The sequence below is a fragment of the Oryzias melastigma genome, linkage group LG9, assembly GCF_002922805.2.
Source record: "Oryzias melastigma strain HK-1 linkage group LG9, ASM292280v2, whole genome shotgun sequence".
Taxonomy (NCBI): Eukaryota; Metazoa; Chordata; class Actinopteri; order Beloniformes; family Adrianichthyidae; genus Oryzias; species Oryzias melastigma.
In genome coordinates, this window is record NC_050520.1 from 18,348,583 (window position 1) to 18,367,073 (window position 18,491).

The 18,491-nt window shown below is 39.7% G+C and overlaps 1 protein-coding gene across 13 annotated transcripts in view; it reads left to right on the forward strand.

The window, feature by feature from the left end:
* Positions 1-18,491, forward strand: part of ank1a (ankyrin 1, erythrocytic a) — an 81,599-nt gene that overhangs the window by 50,210 nt on the left and 12,898 nt on the right. For 10 of the 13 annotated variants that reach the window (XM_036213551.1, XM_036213552.1, XM_036213546.1 and 7 more), the window contains 35 exons: positions 163-261; positions 545-643; positions 822-1,007; positions 1,108-1,206; positions 1,295-1,393; positions 1,480-1,578; positions 1,769-1,966; positions 2,137-2,235; positions 2,348-2,446; positions 2,547-2,645; positions 3,483-3,680; positions 3,803-3,901; positions 3,994-4,092; positions 4,168-4,365; positions 4,465-4,563; positions 4,835-4,933; positions 5,015-5,113; positions 5,203-5,295; positions 5,405-5,477; positions 5,594-5,614; positions 7,883-8,003; positions 8,194-8,272; positions 8,590-8,705; positions 8,788-9,012; positions 9,285-9,439; positions 9,519-9,730; positions 11,318-11,522; positions 11,629-11,725; positions 11,810-12,038; positions 12,124-12,252; positions 12,331-12,450; positions 12,535-12,619; positions 12,816-12,890; positions 13,046-13,177; positions 13,248-13,400. In XM_036213551.1, the coding sequence (XP_036069444.1) occupies positions 163-261; positions 545-643; positions 822-1,007; positions 1,108-1,206; positions 1,295-1,393; positions 1,480-1,578; positions 1,769-1,966; positions 2,137-2,235; positions 2,348-2,446; positions 2,547-2,645; positions 3,483-3,680; positions 3,803-3,901; positions 3,994-4,092; positions 4,168-4,365; positions 4,465-4,563; positions 4,835-4,933; positions 5,015-5,113; positions 5,203-5,295; positions 5,405-5,477; positions 5,594-5,614; positions 7,883-8,003; positions 8,194-8,272; positions 8,590-8,705; positions 8,788-9,012; positions 9,285-9,439; positions 9,519-9,730; positions 11,318-11,522; positions 11,629-11,725; positions 11,810-12,038; positions 12,124-12,252; positions 12,331-12,450; positions 12,535-12,619; positions 12,816-12,890; positions 13,046-13,177; positions 13,248-13,400 (4,387 nt within the window). Of the gene's footprint in view, positions 1-162; positions 262-544; positions 644-821; positions 1,008-1,107; positions 1,207-1,294; positions 1,394-1,479; positions 1,579-1,768; positions 1,967-2,136; positions 2,236-2,347; positions 2,447-2,546; positions 2,646-3,482; positions 3,681-3,802; positions 3,902-3,993; positions 4,093-4,167; positions 4,366-4,464; positions 4,564-4,834; positions 4,934-5,014; positions 5,114-5,202; positions 5,296-5,404; positions 5,478-5,593; positions 5,615-7,882; positions 8,004-8,193; positions 8,273-8,589; positions 8,706-8,787; positions 9,013-9,284; positions 9,440-9,518; positions 9,731-11,317; positions 11,523-11,628; positions 11,726-11,809; positions 12,039-12,123; positions 12,253-12,330; positions 12,451-12,534; positions 12,620-12,815; positions 12,891-13,045; positions 13,178-13,247; positions 13,401-16,668; positions 17,372-18,491 lie in introns of those variants that run through there. The other 3 variants (XM_036213555.1, XM_036213549.1, XM_036213548.1) reach the window with 3 other exon arrangements.

Below are 18,491 nucleotides of genomic sequence, written 5' to 3' on the forward strand. Positions count from 1 at the left end.
CAATAAAAACACATTTTAGACTAAGAAACTAAGAAAAAGTAAAACATTCCTGTGTATTTAATGTCATAAAACTCTATTAAGAAGTCCAAGTGATGTACATTTAGTGCTGGATTTCTTTTTTTTCCCGTGTCCTCTAACTGACATGTATCTGTGCTTAAACAGAAGGGGAACACGGCCCTGCACATCGCAGCTCTGGCAGGACAGGAGCAGGTGGTGACAGAGCTGGTTAACTATGGGACCAATGTCAACGCTCAGTCCCAGGTGAGACCTAGAGCTGCTCTGACAGCAGCATTACAGCCTCTTCTTCAGAGCATTCATGGGAACTTTGTCGTGGAACCACTGTAGTAAATACTGCAATTCCATCTGTTAACACGTGTCTTTGTTTCAATATTTCTGTTTGCTCTCTGTGTACATCCTTATGTGTGCCTCTTTGACTGTCTTTTTTTGTTGTGGTGTTTCTCCTTCTGCTGCTCTTTTGTGTGGGGGTGTCTTTGTGTGTGTGTGTGCGTGCGCTCGCCTGTCTTTGTGTGTCTTCCTGAGACAGAAAGGTTTCACTCCACTCTACATGGCTGCACAAGAAAACCATCTAGAGGTTGTGAAGTTTCTTCTGGAGAATGGAGCCAATCAGAGCATTCCAACCGAGGTACCAGAGAGAAACTTGTGTAAAGAGTAACCTCCCGAAGCCCCCAATCCGATCCCTGCAGATCCACGCTCACTGTGTTTCCTTTGTGTTTTGTTTTTCATAAGCTTCTCTACTTTCTCCTCGCTCTCACCTTCTATCTGTTAGTCGGTCTCTAATCCAACTCTCTGGTGTGCTGCAGGATGGCTTCACTCCGCTCGCAGTGGCACTTCAGCAGGGACATGAGAATGTCGTAGCTCTGCTCATCAGCTATGGCACTAAAGGGAAAGTCCGCCTCCCGGCTCTCCATATTGCAGCACGAAACGATGACACACGCACAGCCGCCGTACTATTACAGAATGATCCTAATCCTGATGTACTGAGCAAGGTGTGTTGAAGAATAGGCAGAAATGACTCCTGTTTTTGGCTTTATCAGGATTTCAAAAATGCCGAAAGTGAACAAACGCATAATTGCATGTGTTTCGCAGACCGGATTCACCCCGCTCCACATTGCTGCACACTATGAGAACTTGAACGTAGCTCAGCTGCTGCTCAATCGAGGAGCAAATGTCAACTTTACCCCAAAGGTAGGGAATAAATAAAGCCATTAAAAGGTCAGCCACTTAATCTTTGCTTTTCCTTTTAGTTTGTGTTAACTCGCCTGTTTCTCTGCAGAACGGCATCACCCCTCTGCACATTGCTTCCAGGCGAGGAAATGTGATCATGGTCCGACTCCTGCTGGACAGAGGCGCCCAGATTGATGCCAAGACCAAGGTCTTGTAGCTGTCCTATAAACAATGTGTTTTTATGGTTTGCTTTGGTATCTCCAAGTAAATCACTGATGGTCTCTTCTCTTTCAGGATGAGTTGACTCCTTTGCACTGCGCAGCCAGAAATGGACATGTCAGGATTATAGAGATACTGTTGGACCACGGAGCCCCCATACAGGCAAAAACAAAGGTACAACACCCAAACACATTAAAAAAAAGGTCTTCCTAATCTCTGTTTGAGTGTGTTATGAAACACAATGAAAGCTGGTCCAAATCTGTGAGCTTGATTTGTTCTGTGATTCCTCCTCCAAATACAGCCACCTGTTCCTCTTTTTTTGCGCTGATTGTTTTCCCACATAACAAATGTTCCTCTCCTGCAGAATGGCCTCTCTCCAATCCACATGGCAGCACAGGGGGACCACATGGACTGCGTCAAGCAGCTCCTGCAGTACAACGCAGAGATAGATGACATCACGCTGGACCATCTCACCCCTCTGCACGTGGCAGCTCACTGCGGGCACCACCGCATGGCCAAAGTGCTGCTGGACAAGGGGGCGAAGCCCAACTCCAGGGCCTTGGTAAGTGACTCATCCCTCTAATAAACACTCATTATATACCGGTATATTTTTTTTATTAGATAAACTAGAGCACCTCAGACTGCAGCTGCTGCTCTCATTAAAATGTTCATGTGCTTTACACCTCCTTTAACTTTATCTCCCCTTTGATTTTAAATATTTTCCTTCTGCAGAATGGTTTTACTCCTTTGCATATTGCCTGTAAAAAGAACCACCTCCGTGTGATGGACCTCCTGCTAAAACACTCAGCATCGATAGAGGCTGTAACTGAGGTAAGCAGTTGGAAAGAAAATAAATCTAATTGTTCAATTTGGAAAGCAAGAAGATGAATTTTTTAAAAGGCTGTTTTAGTTTTTGTAATTCTTAGTCTTTGTCTCTGAACAGTCTGGGTTAACCCCGCTGCATGTGGCATCATTTATGGGTCATCTAAATATTGTGAAGATCCTCTTGCAGAAAGGAGCCTCCCCGAGCGCCTCCAACGTGGTGAGAGGCTCATTTAAACTTCAGTGTCTGTTTAAATAATACATTTGTGTGTCTTAAAGCATTTTTATGGAATCTGATCTTTTCTCTTCTGTGTGAGCAGAAAGTGGAGACTCCTCTGCACATGGCATCGCGTTCGGGACACTTTGAGGTGGCAGAGTTCTTACTACAAAACGCAGCACCAGTGGATGCCAAAGCTAAGGTTTGATTTAGTGATTGATCTGGTTTGTTTCAAGCATAAATTGTGGACATTACAAGACAAAGAAATCATACAGGTTTTTCAAACTTATTTCAGAAATAATGAAATCCATTGATTAAAAAAGAAACAAAAAAGACACATTTGATGTCACATTTGATTAATTTGATATATTAATTATTAACTAAAGTCAAGTAGATTTTGATTGGTTGCTTGAAAATGAGTGGGAAGAAGTGAATTTATACAATCTTACCAAAGTAGATGAGAAATACAGAAAAAATAGATTATGAATATTTTTTAAACCTGTAGATTTCCCTTTCTATTATTTTTTTTTTTTGTTAAATGAACCAGGAACAACTCTAATTAATAATTCTATTTGCATTGTATCCATTGAAGCATTTTATTTCTGCAACATTTTCTATGAAAATAGAAGGTTGTTGTACATTAAGATGTGTTCCTACAACACTTTAATGGTTTATATTTTGCAAATCAAGTGTTTCAGTTGCATTTTAAAGGTTTAGAACCAACTTCTCAAGCAATCACTGACAAAGAGACCTATTTCTACTCTTGATAAACACAAAATTACATTACAACAGTATTCTGCAACATAGGCAGAATCTCTTAGATTTTCTGTCTGTTTTACATAAAACAGCAGTTTGAAAAAAATATATTTCTTTATGAATTAGATCATTTTTTACCACCTCACCTCAACTTTCTTTTGTTCTCTTTTCTGGCACAAATCATGACTAGCAGAATAGAAATCTAAAAATTATATAATTCACATTTGAGCTAAATATTTGACCTAACTGAATGGATTTTTATAAATATCTGCCTCCTATTCAGGATGATCAGACACCTCTGCATTGTGCTGCTCGGATGGGTCATAAGGAGCTGGTGAAGCTTTTGCTGGAGCACAAAGCCAACCCGAACTCCACCACCACCGCTGGCCACACCCCTCTACACATCGCCGCCCGAGAGGGTCACGTCCAAACTGTGCGAATGCTTTTGGACATGGAGGCACAGCAAACCAAAATGACCAAGGTAAAGCATGTCAGCTTAGGATTCATCTGTTGCATGTGCTGATTTCAAATATATATATTTTTTTAGAATAACTGCATATTTGACCTAATATTGCGTCCATGTTTGTTTTGGTGCCTCTGCAGAAAGGCTTTACTCCACTGCATGTCGCATCCAAATATGGAAAGGTGGATGTGGCAGAGCTGCTGCTGGAGAGAGGAGCCAACCCTAATGCAGCTGGGAAGGTGAAAACATACAAAGAGCAATGGTTGTGTTAACGTGATACTGAAACGGTGATTAAAACATAAATCCTCTCCTCTTTCTCGATGTTTTTCAGAACGGTCTGACTCCGCTGCATGTTGCCGTTCATCACAACAACCTGGATGTAGTCAACTTACTTGTCAGTAAAGGAGGTTCACCACATAGTGCAGCGAGGGTAAAACATTTTTCAGAACTGTGATAATGTAGATGCTAAAGGTTTTTACAACACCTTGTGTCTTTTTTTTTTTAGAACGGCTACACTGCCCTCCACATTGCAGCGAAGCAAAACCAGGTGGAGGTAGCTAACAGCCTCCTGCAGTATGGAGCTTCAGCCAATGCTGAGTCACTGCAGGGGGTCACACCTCTCCACTTGGCGTCGCAGGAAGGCCGCCCTGACATGGTCTCGTTGCTTATCTCCAAACAGGCAAACGTCAACCTTGGCAACAAGGCAAGAGCACACCATCAAAGGCACAAGAAAATCTCAGCACATTTTGTTCTTGGATCCTAAATTTAAACCATTGTATGATTTTTTTATTTTTGTAAACAGAGTGGGTTGACTCCCCTGCACCTTGTAGCACAAGAGGGACATGTGGGCATTGCAGATATTTTGGTCAAGCAAGGAGCTTCAGTGTATGCTGCCACTCGGGTAAGATGTTTCCTTTTTCACCTCAATGGAAGAAGAAATGTTAGCCAACATATTTTCACTTTGTTTTTCTCTATTTTTAATGTTATAGACTTTGTAAAATATAGAGAGATAAAAACATTTCAAGATCGGAAGAATTGATTTTGTTTTAATAAACGTTAACTAAACAGTTCTGTTTGCAATTAAATATGAAAAGCACATTTAAAAAAACTTGTGTGATTTGGGACTTTTTTTAAACTTTCTAAGAGTTTTTACTTGTGCTTTCCTCTGTCAGATGGGTTACACACCTCTCCATGTAGCATGCCACTATGGGAACATCAAGATGGTGAAGTTTCTTCTGCAGCAACAGGCTAACGTTAACAGCAAAACAAGGGTACAATATTACACAATTTAAATAATATTTTATAGCAGCTTATTATATTTCTCAACACTTTTCTCCTTTGGCGTTTTCCAGCTGGGTTACACTCCTCTGCATCAGGCTGCGCAGCAGGGACACACAGACATCGTGACTCTTCTGTTGAAGCATGACGCCCAGCCCAACGAGATCACTACTGTGAGTACAAACACACCAGCTCCTCCTCATGCTCATTTATGGCGTTTTGCTTCAGCAGACTTGATCAGATCCTCGTTTTCTTCTGATAGCACGGTACTTCTGCCCTCGCCATTGCTAAGAGGCTTGGCTACATCTCTGTGATTGACGTCCTGAAGCTCGTCACTGAGGAGACTGTTTCCATGGTGAGGAGTTTATCAACCTAAGCTCCGCACAAGACCAAAAACCTAAAAACTTTGTCTCATTGGTCTGTCAGGTCTGTAATGACTGTTTATTTGTTTCTTTAACATTCAGACGACCACAGAGAAACACCGCATGAGTTTTCCAGAAACTGTGGATGAAATACTAGATGTGTCTGAAGATGAAGGTACGGCGATGAGATTATTTTTGCAGGTTGAACATTTGCAGCTTTGATCTTTAAAATATAACAAATGTTTGGTTTTTCAACCTTTTTGTTGCTTTTTTTGCCTTTTTTATTTTTAGGAATTGCACAGCTAACTTTAGGTATGAACAGCCTATTTCTTTCTTTGTGCAGCTAACACAAGTTGTTTTGAAAAACCACTTGCTCATCCCATCTCTGTCCCTCTGCCTCTCAAATCCTCTGTAGTGGCGCTCACTGTGATGGTGGATCTGGTTTTGTCATTGGCATGCTTCCTTAGCACTCATGATTCTAACCTCCATTTGTCTTTTTCTCTAACTCCTCTCCTCTGTGTTTTGGCATAAGTCATTATTTTGTGGTAGCAGACATTAATCATTGAAACCTGCGCTTTGAGGTTTTACAGCTCTTAGTAGTGTGATGTTGTCCTTTTTGAAACGATGCTTGGCAGTTTGTGCTGTTGTCTTGTGGCTCCATTGTGCTTTGGTTATTTCTGCTTTCTGTGTTTCTAATTACGTCTGTAAACCATAATCTTGTGGGTCAAGAGTGAGAAGAAACTGTGGATTATATAAAGTTCAATAGCTTCAAATCCTAAATTTTGCTAAAAAAAAGTGGATTGTATGATAAAAACTTAAAAAATCCATTTGTAAAAATATATAAAACTGAATTTACTGGAATTTTTAACCACTCCCTGTGGTTCACTCTTCCTTTTTTTCTGCATTTGTTTTTAGCAATAATAACTTTTATTATATAAAATTTAATAGATAGGTATTTTCTATTATAACTGGCATTAAGGGATGGAGATGCCAGCTATAACTGATTAAAGTCCCACTCCAACTAGACTTTTCTCTATTGTAAAATTGTTCCCACTGGTTTTTTAATTATGATTCTGGAGCCTGTTTCTGTTTTTTAAGACCTATTTCCTGGAGTGCCGCAGGAGCTCATTAGAAATTCACCTCTGAGTTGTGGGTGGGACTATTGGCACAGAAGTTATCCTAGTTAATTTCCCAGCATCCCTTTGTTTACATGCTCTCCCACCAGCTTATAGCACCTCACAAGCCCGAGCTAACAATAGCAATGCAACAAAAATGGCAGTTTTAAGCCAGATGGGAGCTCAGACAAGGAAATTAAAGACATTAATGGATTTATTTGTCTGCAAGTGAATGTTTTAGTATTGGAGAGGGGAAGGCAGAGTTTGGCCCTAAGTTTATCCAAACTGTGGGCTTTCATCTGCACCTGATCCAACATGATTTGACTAAAGAAATACACAGTTTTAATCTTAAATTATTTTATTAGTCCTCCATCATGGTTAAAATTGCTACGAAAANNNNAAAAAAAAAGAAAAAAACATTTTCATTGGAGTGGGTCTTTAAAATCCAATTTTAAGACCGGTTTACATCCTAGCTTATGTTGATATATTGTGAGGAAAAAAAAATATTTAGAAATAAATGTATTTTTAGCTTAAAATAATGTATTATTTTTATGTGTCAAGAAATAAAATCATGACATGACTGCGGCAGGAATGTATTTCATTTAAGCTGTGTATAATTCTAAGTTTTTAGTCTTGTATCTTGTGGCAGTCACAAATGTATTTTGATGGAGACCACCCTTAAGTTTACAACATCTAAACAGCTGTTGGATCAAAAAGTGATAAATATGCAAACATTTTTGGTACAGAATTTGACGTTTTTATGTTTTTAGACTCTTGATAATTCAACTAAGAGACCATTACTGTAGCTTTAAAAATAGAGCCGCCTGTCTTAAAGGAACATCTCATGTCCGCAGAAGAGGGTGATATTATCCAGTTATGTGATGCATCCACTTTAGACACAAGTTCATATTGCCGACAGCGCTTATGTGTGACACACTGGATGTTAGAACACTTGTGTGTCATGAGGCCAGCGTAGTGTAACGACACCTGCAGCCTGCGGTCTTCACATCCACCCACACAGCCAGAGCTGGTACAGTCGCCATGAATGAACTCTGTCTTTCTTTTGCTGATTTTAAGACATTAGCATCTGTTTTGGTGGGTAAGTACAGACAGCTGGCCTTGTCTGTGTGAGTTTGGAAACTACATTTTCTGTGATTTTATTGAATTTATGGATTTAGATTAGAAATGTCTGAGTTCTCTGGGATACACTGAGCTGTTTTCTTGTTCCTCATACATCGTCAAGTGCTTCCATAGTGATCTGTCATTCAGTGTACATGATATTGTAACACATGTCTCATGTCACCAGACTAATCCCTGATCAGCATCTTCTTTTTTGGGGTCATCATGTTGTCTAACCCTCCTAACTGCTAGTTAACAATCTTGTTTTTTTTTCTCTTCTTCTCTTGTGCTGTTTCACCCTCCTGACCTGGTCTGTTCGCTCTCTTTGGCATGTTGTTCTCTGAAGGAGAGGAACTTTTGGGGACAGAAGGGGCCAGGTACATGAAGATGGATGACATGAAAGACCATGATGCCGATTTCCTCTCCCCCAAGAAATCACTGGAGTACGAGAGAGGGCTGGGAACAGCGTAAGGGGGGATGTGTGGGGCAGCAGGGTAGTGAGTCAAGCTAGTTACCGCAAGCTAAAAGGTGGGATGGGTAGATGGGGATGCACCATAGACACGTGGGAAAAAAAAAAAAGGAATGATGACACGGGGAGAGCTCAGATGCAAACAAATACTTTCACTCTGAAGTTCTTTTTCTCTTTTCATATAACAGAAATTATTCGCCAGCCATTCCCAGAATTCCTCGAGTCTCACCAGAAACTGTCATTCTGAGAGAGCAGGAGATGGCTCAGGTACTGCACTCTTCTTCACTGAATTTTGATAACATTGGCTTTAAGACTTTTAAATCAGAGTCTGGACACACATTTTAACAAGAACAAAACAAGGGATTTGGATCACTTCCTTCTTTAAGTTTATTATTGTAGCTTTTTGTACCATTTTAATCGTAGCATAAGCTCAGAAGACCTCACCTAAAGGAGTTTAAACTCTTTACAATGAAAGATAAAAGTTTGTTTTGTTTTATGCTTCAGATTAAAATTGTTAGAGGAATATTCTTTAGTGTTTCTGAACAAATAATCTTCAAGAACCTTTCTCACCATCTCTCCTGCAGCAACACACTCCCCTCCCACTGCCAAAGGAGTATGACGAGGACTCTCTGATTCCCAGCAGCCCCGCAACTGAGACGTCCGATAACGTCAGCCCCGTCGCCAGTCCGATACACACAGGGTCAGCACAGCCAGCAGCACTTTTGTCTTTGAACTTCTCCCCGGCCAGGTTGCCAACTGCTGCAGCTTTTGTGTGATGACAGGTTTTTGGTCAGTTTCATGGTGGATGCTCGAGGCGGTTCAATGCGAGGCAGCAGGCATAATGGTCTGCGTGTCATCATACCTCCACGGACGTGTGCGGCACCCACCCGCATTACCTGCCGCCTGGTGAAGCCGCAGAAGCTGACCAGCCCCCCTCCACTGGTAGAAGGAGAGGGGCTGGCCAGCAGAATCATTTCCCTGGGTCCAGCTGGCATGCAGTTCCTTGGGTGAGCAACAGAAACACTTTTTATTCACCTTAAAGGGTAACCAAACACTAAATCAGCTATTAGTGAGTCTTGATTAATTGATCATCAGCAAACTCCTAACAGTTTGTAGGTTTGAATGATTCAGATTTATGTGCCTTATGTTTTTTTACTTTATTGCTAAACCTCTGTGAAAGTGTTCTTTACATTTTCTATTTACAGTTTTTATATAAAAAAAAAAAAAAAAGTTAGTATTTTTAGTGTGTGACCCTAAAGCTCTGTCCTGTGTGTGGCAGACCTGTGATTGTAGAGATTCCCCACTTTGCTGCTCTGGGTCGAGGTGATCGTGAACTTGTGGTCCTGAGGAGCGAGAATGGCTCAGTGTGGAAGGAGCATCGCAATCGCTATGGCGATGAGGTGCTGGAGACGATCTTGAACGGGATGGATGAGGGTACGCGTTGTATGACATCACACTTAAAGTTGCACCCACTGGCATCCCTTTCTAAACATAGAACCCTCTTCACTTTCAGAACTTGAAAGTCAAGAGGAACTCGGGAAGAAGAGAATCCGTCGCATCATTTCTACGGACTTCCCGCTTTATTTTGCTGTCGTGTCGAGAGTACAGCAAGAAAGCGACCTGATTGGTCCAGAAGGAGGTTCGTTGACAAGTAAACTGGTTCCGATGGTCCAGGCCACGTTTCCCGAGACGGCAGTCACCAAACGTGTTCGCCTGGGGCTGCAGGTGAGATGGGACGATGCAGAGGAAGGAGAGGAGAGACAGAATCGTTAATGCATGTGCTGCCTGGAAAAAAGCATGTGGGATATATTTTCTGGTTGATCATGGAACAATCCGGTCATAACAGCATGGGCCAAGTTTGTTTGAAGTTACAATCTTGTCACAGAAAATCTTGTAACTTTTCATTTTAAATTGTGCTTGAATTTGAACCACTTTTGGTTTTTTTTTTCCTCACTAATGTATTTATGTAGTGTTGAACATGTTTATTAGAAATGTGCAAAAAGAATAAGTTATATTCTGCATGTTTGTTTCAACCAGAAAATCGAGTTTGTTTTCATTTTCCAGCAGTTTGAGTGATATTTATCTGTAATCGATGTGTCAGCATGTGTTCAGAAGACAAAAAAGGGAAACATCCGAGGACCTGATCTTAAAACCTTTTTTGTCATATTTAATTTTTGTTTCCATGCACATAAGTGAATGACTTCCATTTCTTGTTGATCATATATTGTCAAACAAAAGCACCAAAGATGCTTCAGCAAAATGAAATGCCAGATAGTTCCTTTTGAAAGCCATATTTGACATCCCCTTCACTGTCTGATGTCCCTCTACTATGAATCAAGAACTATGAAATGAAAGAACTGTAAGATTAAAATTATAACTGTTTACAGAAAGTTTTGTAAAGATAAAGTCTCCTCTTTTTAACTATATTTTTTAAGTAAATGCACAACTTTGAAATAAAATTAATCGTATTTTTAAGAATAAGTTAACAATCAAAATGTTTCAGTGGGGACATATTTTTGTCATAAGGTTACACATCTTAACAGATATGGCTTTTGAAAGTTTAGTTTGCATGTTAATTATTATCTTTTCTGCTGCATGTTTGTCTTTTACTTTTTTATTGTAAAAACTCCAAATGGATTCATCAAAGCCTTTAAAATATGTCCGCTTTGGCAGCTTAAATAGTTTTATTTCATTAAGTGGAAACAAATCCAGTTAATATTTTGTAGACTAATATAACAAACGACTATAGAATGAACTGACCTTCTATTGTAATAGCTGTAAATGAAGAAAAAATGTATTTAAAGATAGATGTGCCTTATATTTCTTTTGTTGTATCTTCTTAACTGAGCACACTTAACGAAAATTAACATACACATATTTAGATGATCTTATATTCTTTGATATATTTATTTTAACATTTTTTTCTATTTTTAGTAGGATGTATATTTACAATAGTGAACATGTCTAACTCAGCAGTGGCCTTGTGGAATCCTTTTAGTGCCTTATTATAATATTATTTGCATTTATGTTTGTGAAAGTCTGTCAATAGACATTGTAACACAATAAAAATAATTATAAAGTCACACAACTGGTTGGTGTCACTGGTGCTTCTGTGAGTGCATTGTGTTTTATTCACTGTTCTTTCTCTTTTCTTCCTGATTTGGTTATCCTCTTCCTTTTCCTTATTTTTTTTATACATTTTTAAATTATACCTGCTCCCCTTTCATCACAACTTTTCCACTTTTATATTTCTTTTGTTCATCTCCTTCCATCTCATCAACCCGTGGTCCCATCGCCTGCTTTGCACCCCAGGCTCAGCCAGTTCCAGATGAGCTGGTTGCAAAGCTGCTCGGCAATCAAGCCAACTTTAGCCCCGTGGTCACTGTGGAGCCTCGGCGGCGCAAGTTTCACCGCCCCATCGGCTTGCGCATACCACTGCCTCCGTCCTGGAGGGACAGTCCTCGAGACTCGGGAGAAGGGGACACCACTAGCCTGCGTCTTCTCTGCTCTGTCATAGGTATTGCTTTCCACAGATAAGCCGTGCATGAGGTTTGTGGAGGGGTTTGCCAATTTACTTCTCTAAAAAGATGTCAGGGTATGAAATTCATGTCCTACATTGTCAGGTGGTACTGCCTCAGCTCAGTGGGAGGACATTACTGGCACCACAAAACTTATATATGCCAATGATTGTGCCAGCTTCACAACCAACGTGTCGGCACGGTAAGTTCCGCTGACGAACTTCACAATTCCAGACGGGATAGAATTTATTCAATTCTTTGATTACATGCAATTGTTTCCTCTCAGATTCTGGCTGGCAGACTGTCCTCGGACAGCCGAGGCCGTCTCCTTTGCCAACCTGCTCTACAGAGAGCTGTCGGCTGTGCCCTACATGGCAAAGTTTGTGGTGTTTGCAAAGATGAACGAGCTGCGCGAAGGCCGTCTGCGCTGCTACTGCATGACTGATGACAAGATGGATAAAACCCTGGAACAACACGAGAACTTCACAGAGGTGGCTCGCAGCAGAGACATAGAGGTCTGTTCAGAGGCCGGGGGCCGCCGTTTTGGCATTGGAAAGTTGGATCTGCTGGGTTAGTGTTTTAGATGATGGTATGTTTCAGGTGATGGAGGGAATGCCGCTTCATCTGGAGTGTTCAGGAAACCTTTTACCTGTCAGGAAGGCCACACAGCAGCCTCGCTGCTTCAGTTTCCAGGCTTTTAGGGACAACCGACTTCCTGTCACTGTCAAGGTGTTAACATCTTCCTTTTCCTGAACTCAAATTCTTGATCTACCATTCTTAGACTAGTTCTGATTTCTTCTTTTTAAGGTGAGAGACAGCAGTAAAGAGCCTGCTGGATTTCTCTCTTTCCTGCGAAAGTCCACCAAGTATGAGGACAGCCAACATGTGCTCTGCAACCTGAACATCACCATGCCTCCATGCATCAAGGTGTTAATATTTGAGCAAAGTGGTAAAGTAAAGAGATAAAACAAATATTCACTTTCCCTTCCTTTTTTTTATTACTTTTTGCAGATGATGGGAAGCGAAGATCGAAGGCGAACTCTGACCCCGCTGGCTTTGAGAGAGAGATATAACGCTCTCAACGAGCCTGCAATGGGTATGATGAGGCGTCGATTGTCTCCAGAATGCACGTCAAATAAAAATGTCTTTTTAAAATTATTTTAATGTTTCCATATTTGTAGCAGAGTCATGTTCTGTAAGCTGTCAGATTTCCATTCGACTTGACCTCTCCTGTTGGATCAGGTTTTGTGAGGTTAAAAGTTTAGGTTTCAGTCCTGCTCTGTCCTCTGCAGCATCAATGAGCGCCATGGAGAGGACGGAGCTGAAGATGGCAGTTATAGCAGAACAGCTCGGACTGAGCTGGGCAGGTGAGTGAACCCAAAGAGCTCTTTATTCTTGGTTATTGTATGTATGATGAGCAGACGTGATGCTGCTGAGCCAATGAAACCAACAACTTTCTGTCTTCCTGTAGGAATTCATAGATTTTTCGCAGATTTTTCACATTTTCTCCTTTTCTGAACAGAATTGGCCCGTGAACTCCAGCTCAGTGTGGATGACATCAATAAAATTCGCGTGGAGAATCCCAACTCCCTTCTCGAGCAGAGCTCAGCTCTGCTCAACCTGTGGGCCACTCGTGAAGGAAAAAGAGCCAAGAGTGAGTGAACAGATCTGAACTAGCTTCACTATTCCGTCATCTCCTGAGTCTCGGTGCGTTTCGTCTGCAGTGGAGAGCTTGTACACAGCTCTGAAGAGCATCGACCGCATGGACATCATCAACATGTTGGAGGGCCCTCCAGCCCAGCCTGCCAGGCAGGGCTCCCGTGACTTCAGCCGCCGCTGCCATGACAGAGAGCATCTCTCCCCGGGTATGACCAATGGTAAGCTCCCTGCATATTCGCAGTGCTCCTAACCCCCTTTGTCCTAAACTCTTTCCCAAAAACCATACTTTGGTGCTCAAAGGTTGCAAAGCACATCATTTCTATCTGAAGAAGTATCACCTGGAAAAATATTCAGTTTTAGAGAGCTTATTGGGAACACAAACTCTTCTCAGATTACTTATTTATTTATGTAATACTCTACATATCATTTATCCGCGAGTGGCAAATGTACAATAATTTCCATATGGATTTTTTTTTTCAGTTTTTCTTTTAATTACCTCATTTTTTACACAAAAACAGTTGAACAAACATAAAATAAAGGGTTCAGGATCTGGTGTGTATTTTTATGTCCCTCAGCTGTCTTGACCATATTTGTGTTGTTGCTGTTGACATATATTTTTGGAAAATAAATGAAGGACTCTGTTTATTACGGAGCTTTAGGTTGTAGAGATGAAATGGGAATACAAACCTCAGAACTCAAAATGGACTCCTCAGTAAATAGAATTTTATTACTCAGTTGTTTGCTGTTTTAATGCCTGAATTCATTTCCAACAATGGAAAAAAAATCCCTTATCTTTTTGCCCTGGAACACTATTTATGGGATTTTCAAAATGTTGCATTTTTCTGGGTAAAATCTCACATGTCCCAGGAATGGGTGAACCAAAGGCCAAGTCTCTAGTATTTATTTCTTAGGAATTTTTTTTGTTCTCAAATTCCTAATTTTTCAGTAATTTTCAAGCATGTTTTTAGGATCTATCTATGTTTTTATTTTAATTATGTTACATAAACAATTTAAAATAAAAGAAACAAACTCTAATTTATCATGTGTTGTCATATTATGGTATATTTTAATGACAAATACTATTTATTGGGTAAAAATTACCCGGCAAAAGTGATGTTGTAACTTTTTATCGTGAAAGTGTTCTAGGGTTAAATAGATGAAACATTCAGGTAACTTTGGAGCCAAAGTAGTTTGTCATACATTTGGATATTAAGTGATAGAAACATTTTCCTTCAGACTCTATAATGATGTTTGTAGTAAAGAGAAAGCAGAAATTTGTCAACTTGTTGATCTGCTATCCAGTAATCCCCTTTACTTGTGAACGTTGGCTTAAAGAGAAATGGTCTCTACATCAATAGCACAGGTGAGGCCGTCTTCTATGGATCTTTTCACAAGACTTCAAGGTTTACCTGGGAAAACTGCATTTAGATGACGTGTCAGACTCCAGGCCTCAAGGGCCGGAATAATACTGGATTTAAGAAATCCTGCTTTATCTGCTGCTGATTACAGTCCCTGGATTAATGTGTTTAGCCAATAAGGAGATTCAAACTGTTTATCATTAATATGTATACATTTGCCACTCAAAGATAACACATTTTGAGTACTGATATATCTTTCTCTACATATATTCTGTAATATTCAATTTACAAATCCACTCTCTTTTAATAATTGTGTGAAAACGTGATAACTTTTAAGAGGGTTTTCATGCAGAAATAGTGAAAGCTTTATAAAACTTTTTGGCACCATTGTATTTGACTAATTTTCCCAAAACAAAGCGGCCTTTGTTTGTGTCTGAAAAGTCTCAGTTTTGTTGTAATTGTTTCCTAAAGCTTAAAGCTGCCGCAAGCATTTAACTTTTGCAGGATTTTATCTCAGCAAGACGCAGTGGGACTCAGGACACTCTTACTGCACCGCCGCTCCACGTAGAGCAAAATAAATACTGTTTTTAGCAGGATTTTTAAAATATGGAATATTTTGAGAATTTTTCAGGCTGTTATAGTTAGAAAAATGTTCTTTCAGTGAAATACAGAGCTCGTAATTCCACAGAGAAAAAGCTTTTTCTAATATTTTACTATTTTTTTTTCTTGTTTTAAATAACTAACCAGTCAGCTTTTTATTGCTTATTTAAAACTAAAATTAGATTGGATATTCACAGCACTTTTCCATACATGATCAGTCCACATGAAGTGTGAGTAAAGCCTCACAAGAATTGTGGGTCTTTTCGTCTTACACTCTTTTATTCATGGTTTCCTTTACTCATGCATTTCCCTACATCCTATTGATTCCATTTTCACATCTGGGCTGATGTGAGCTCCTCCTCCTCCTCCTGGACTGACTCCTCCTCTCTGTACGCTGTACAGATGAAGAGTTTGTCGGACAGGCGACAGGTCCTCACTGTGAAAACTGGAGCAATACCCAGAGATGTAACTATGCATACAGCTGCGACCATGAGGCTCAAAGGGTGAAAAGGAAGACGCTCAGATCGCACAGCTGCGGTGGATCTGACAACTTTGTGTCTGTACTGTCTGGCTCCCAAAAGCTGTTCCTGCTTTGACACAGTGGCTTTGGATAGCCAGGTTGATTTAGCTTTCTGCTTCTTTTATGCTGGTTTTACTGACCTCATGTGATACTTCTTAGAGGCACAGCAACCAGGTGGAAAACCCAGTAGGATTTTTTTAGTGATATTTTTCAAAAAAAATCTAGACTTTCTAATTATATTGGGGAATTTTCATGCACAAATATAACATCGTACTCAACCAGCAAAAAAAAAACTAGTGGCACTGCAGTAGATCATTCTCTGTTTTAGTAGCTTTTAGCTTAAACTTAACATCTATCTAAAAGCTTCATGTTTTCCTCAAACAATTTAAGAAAACGTTCCGCTTTTAATATTTTCCTCCCTAGAAAGAAACAGATTTCAACTTCTTCTTTTAGACTTCTGTGAAGAGGCCTCAAAAATCTTCCTGCCTGTGGTTGCATGACTTTTCCAGTCTTTGTAGAGTTACTGTTGGTGCACTGAATGTCCTTTTGGGAGCTGTGTTTTCATTCCCTGTGAATCTGTCCCTTTCTGTGTTTCTCTGGACATGTCATCTGCAGCCTAGCCGCCCTACTCTTCCTCCTTCTCACTCCTCTCCGAACTCTGACCTCATGCCGACCTCTGACCCACATCTTTAGCTTTCTGTTTCCCCTCTTTTTGCGACTGGTGCATTTCCTTTTTTCTGTTTTTATTTTTTTTCTCTTAAAATCCCCACCTTTTTAAGTGTGACAGATACCCCCTCACACAGACTGTGTTTTCAGCACCCACTGGGAGGGGGGAGGTAACCCTCGTTTTTTCTCTCTTTCTGTGTCTGTCTGTTTCGTCACCCTGGTTTATATTCTCTTCTTTCTTTCTCTCTCTTTACCCTTCTTTTTCCTCTCTGTCCTTTCCCACTTTTCCCATCCTTTTGTTTTCTTTCCTTGCCCCCCCCTGCACGCCTGCACGTGTACCAGACTTCCATTGCTCTCCTGCCCCTGTGTTTGCATGGGAGCACAGTAATGACGGGCAGCAATTCCAATAGCTTGTTGGAGATGATGCTTCGAAAAACTGCATTAATGCTGCTTGACCAACAGACTTGTGACTTTGCATGGCATGAAAACAGAATAATTCTGCAGCCCGTCCGTTTCCCCTCATCACTCTTAAGGGGTATTAAAAAAAAAAAAAGGCTACAACCCTTTTTTTTATTTTTTATTTCTGACTTGTATCTGCTCTGTTCATGTATGAGTGTTATGGTTGTTTTGTGTGTCGCTGGTTCTATTTAAACTCACTTTATTTTGAAGTTCTGATACACCTCTTAAATGTGAACTGTCAAATCCGTCTGTGTGAGTGTGTCAGTGTTTGTGTCTTTTTGTTTTGTTGTTTCTGAGATTTTTGGGAATTTCATATACATGTGTATCTGTGTGTGAACTGGTGACACTAGTGTTCCTTTATACATGTTTTTCTATGTGAGCTTCTTTGCTTTATGTTTCTTAGCTTGTGTCTCCATGTCAAAAGGGGTCAGGCAACCAAACATGCCATTTTTCACTCTTAACTTCTCAGTTTTTTTCTTCTGTTCTAAAATCTGTCCATCATTCACATAAATAAATGATTTCTCATTTGGATGTCTCTGAAATAGAAAGGCATCCAAGGCAAATCATACACAAAAAATACAAAAAATAAAGATCAAATGCAGTGGCCTAAAACAGATTTAATATGGAACAAAAAAGGTTCACTTTTAGGTTTGTTTTAAATCTTTATTACACTCTTGGAAATGACAAATTCAAACAAAATGTTCATTTTGTCAACTTTTTAGTAATGAAAGTTGTAAATGTCATTTCCTCTATCAACTTTTTTCAGAATAGTAAAGTATTGTTAAACTTACAAGTAAGATTTATTACAGATTCAAATTTACCAACCAACTTTTTACTCTTATGCATCTTGTCCTTCATCAAAAATCTTATTTTTTAGGAATAAAAAAAAACGTCCAAACAATTTGCTCCAATACAGTAGCTAATAATAAGTGCAATTATATATTTTTATCGTATGCCACGACAAGCTTAATTTGAAATTCATGCTAAATCAACAGTAAGACCTCAACATGAGAACATGCTTATAAAGCAGAATTTTATTTAACTAAAATTACATTTCAGTAGCAGTTTGAAGCCTGATTTTTTTCACGTTTTTAAAACTTCAACCATGAAGCATTAGAGGGGTCATAATTCTGGTTTCTCTGTTCTTGACAAGCATGGAAGTGCATGTGAATCCCTCTTGTTATGTTGTTGACACATTTTTAAACGTATAAGCAGACTAAAGTTATTACAGAAGCTGTTTATGAAGCATATGTGACAACAGAACAAAATGTCCTGAATTCTCCTAATTTAGAATTTACATTTGGAGTTTAGAAATGCTACAATTTTAAAGGGTGGACTTAGGCAAAGGTAGGCGATCACTTGCGCCCCCAACACTCTGAACACTAAATAAAAGTGTCTAAAATATATTTTATGCCCATAAAAAACACCCAAAATCACTGATGAGACTGATCATATGAAAGTGTTTCATCATTCATTCATTTTACAAGTAAAAAAAATATTTATAAACATTTCAGTGTGATTTCAGTTTTTAGGTACTCGTCAAAACATTTGGATTCTTGACATTAAAGTTGTCTAAAAGTGGACCAGTGACAAAGTTATTGGCGTTTTATCTTAGGTAAGTTTTTGTTTTTTATTTTTAATAAATATAAATGCTGCAGAGGGTCCCACATTATCCTTCACCCCAAACTGCTAAGTCCACCACTGTT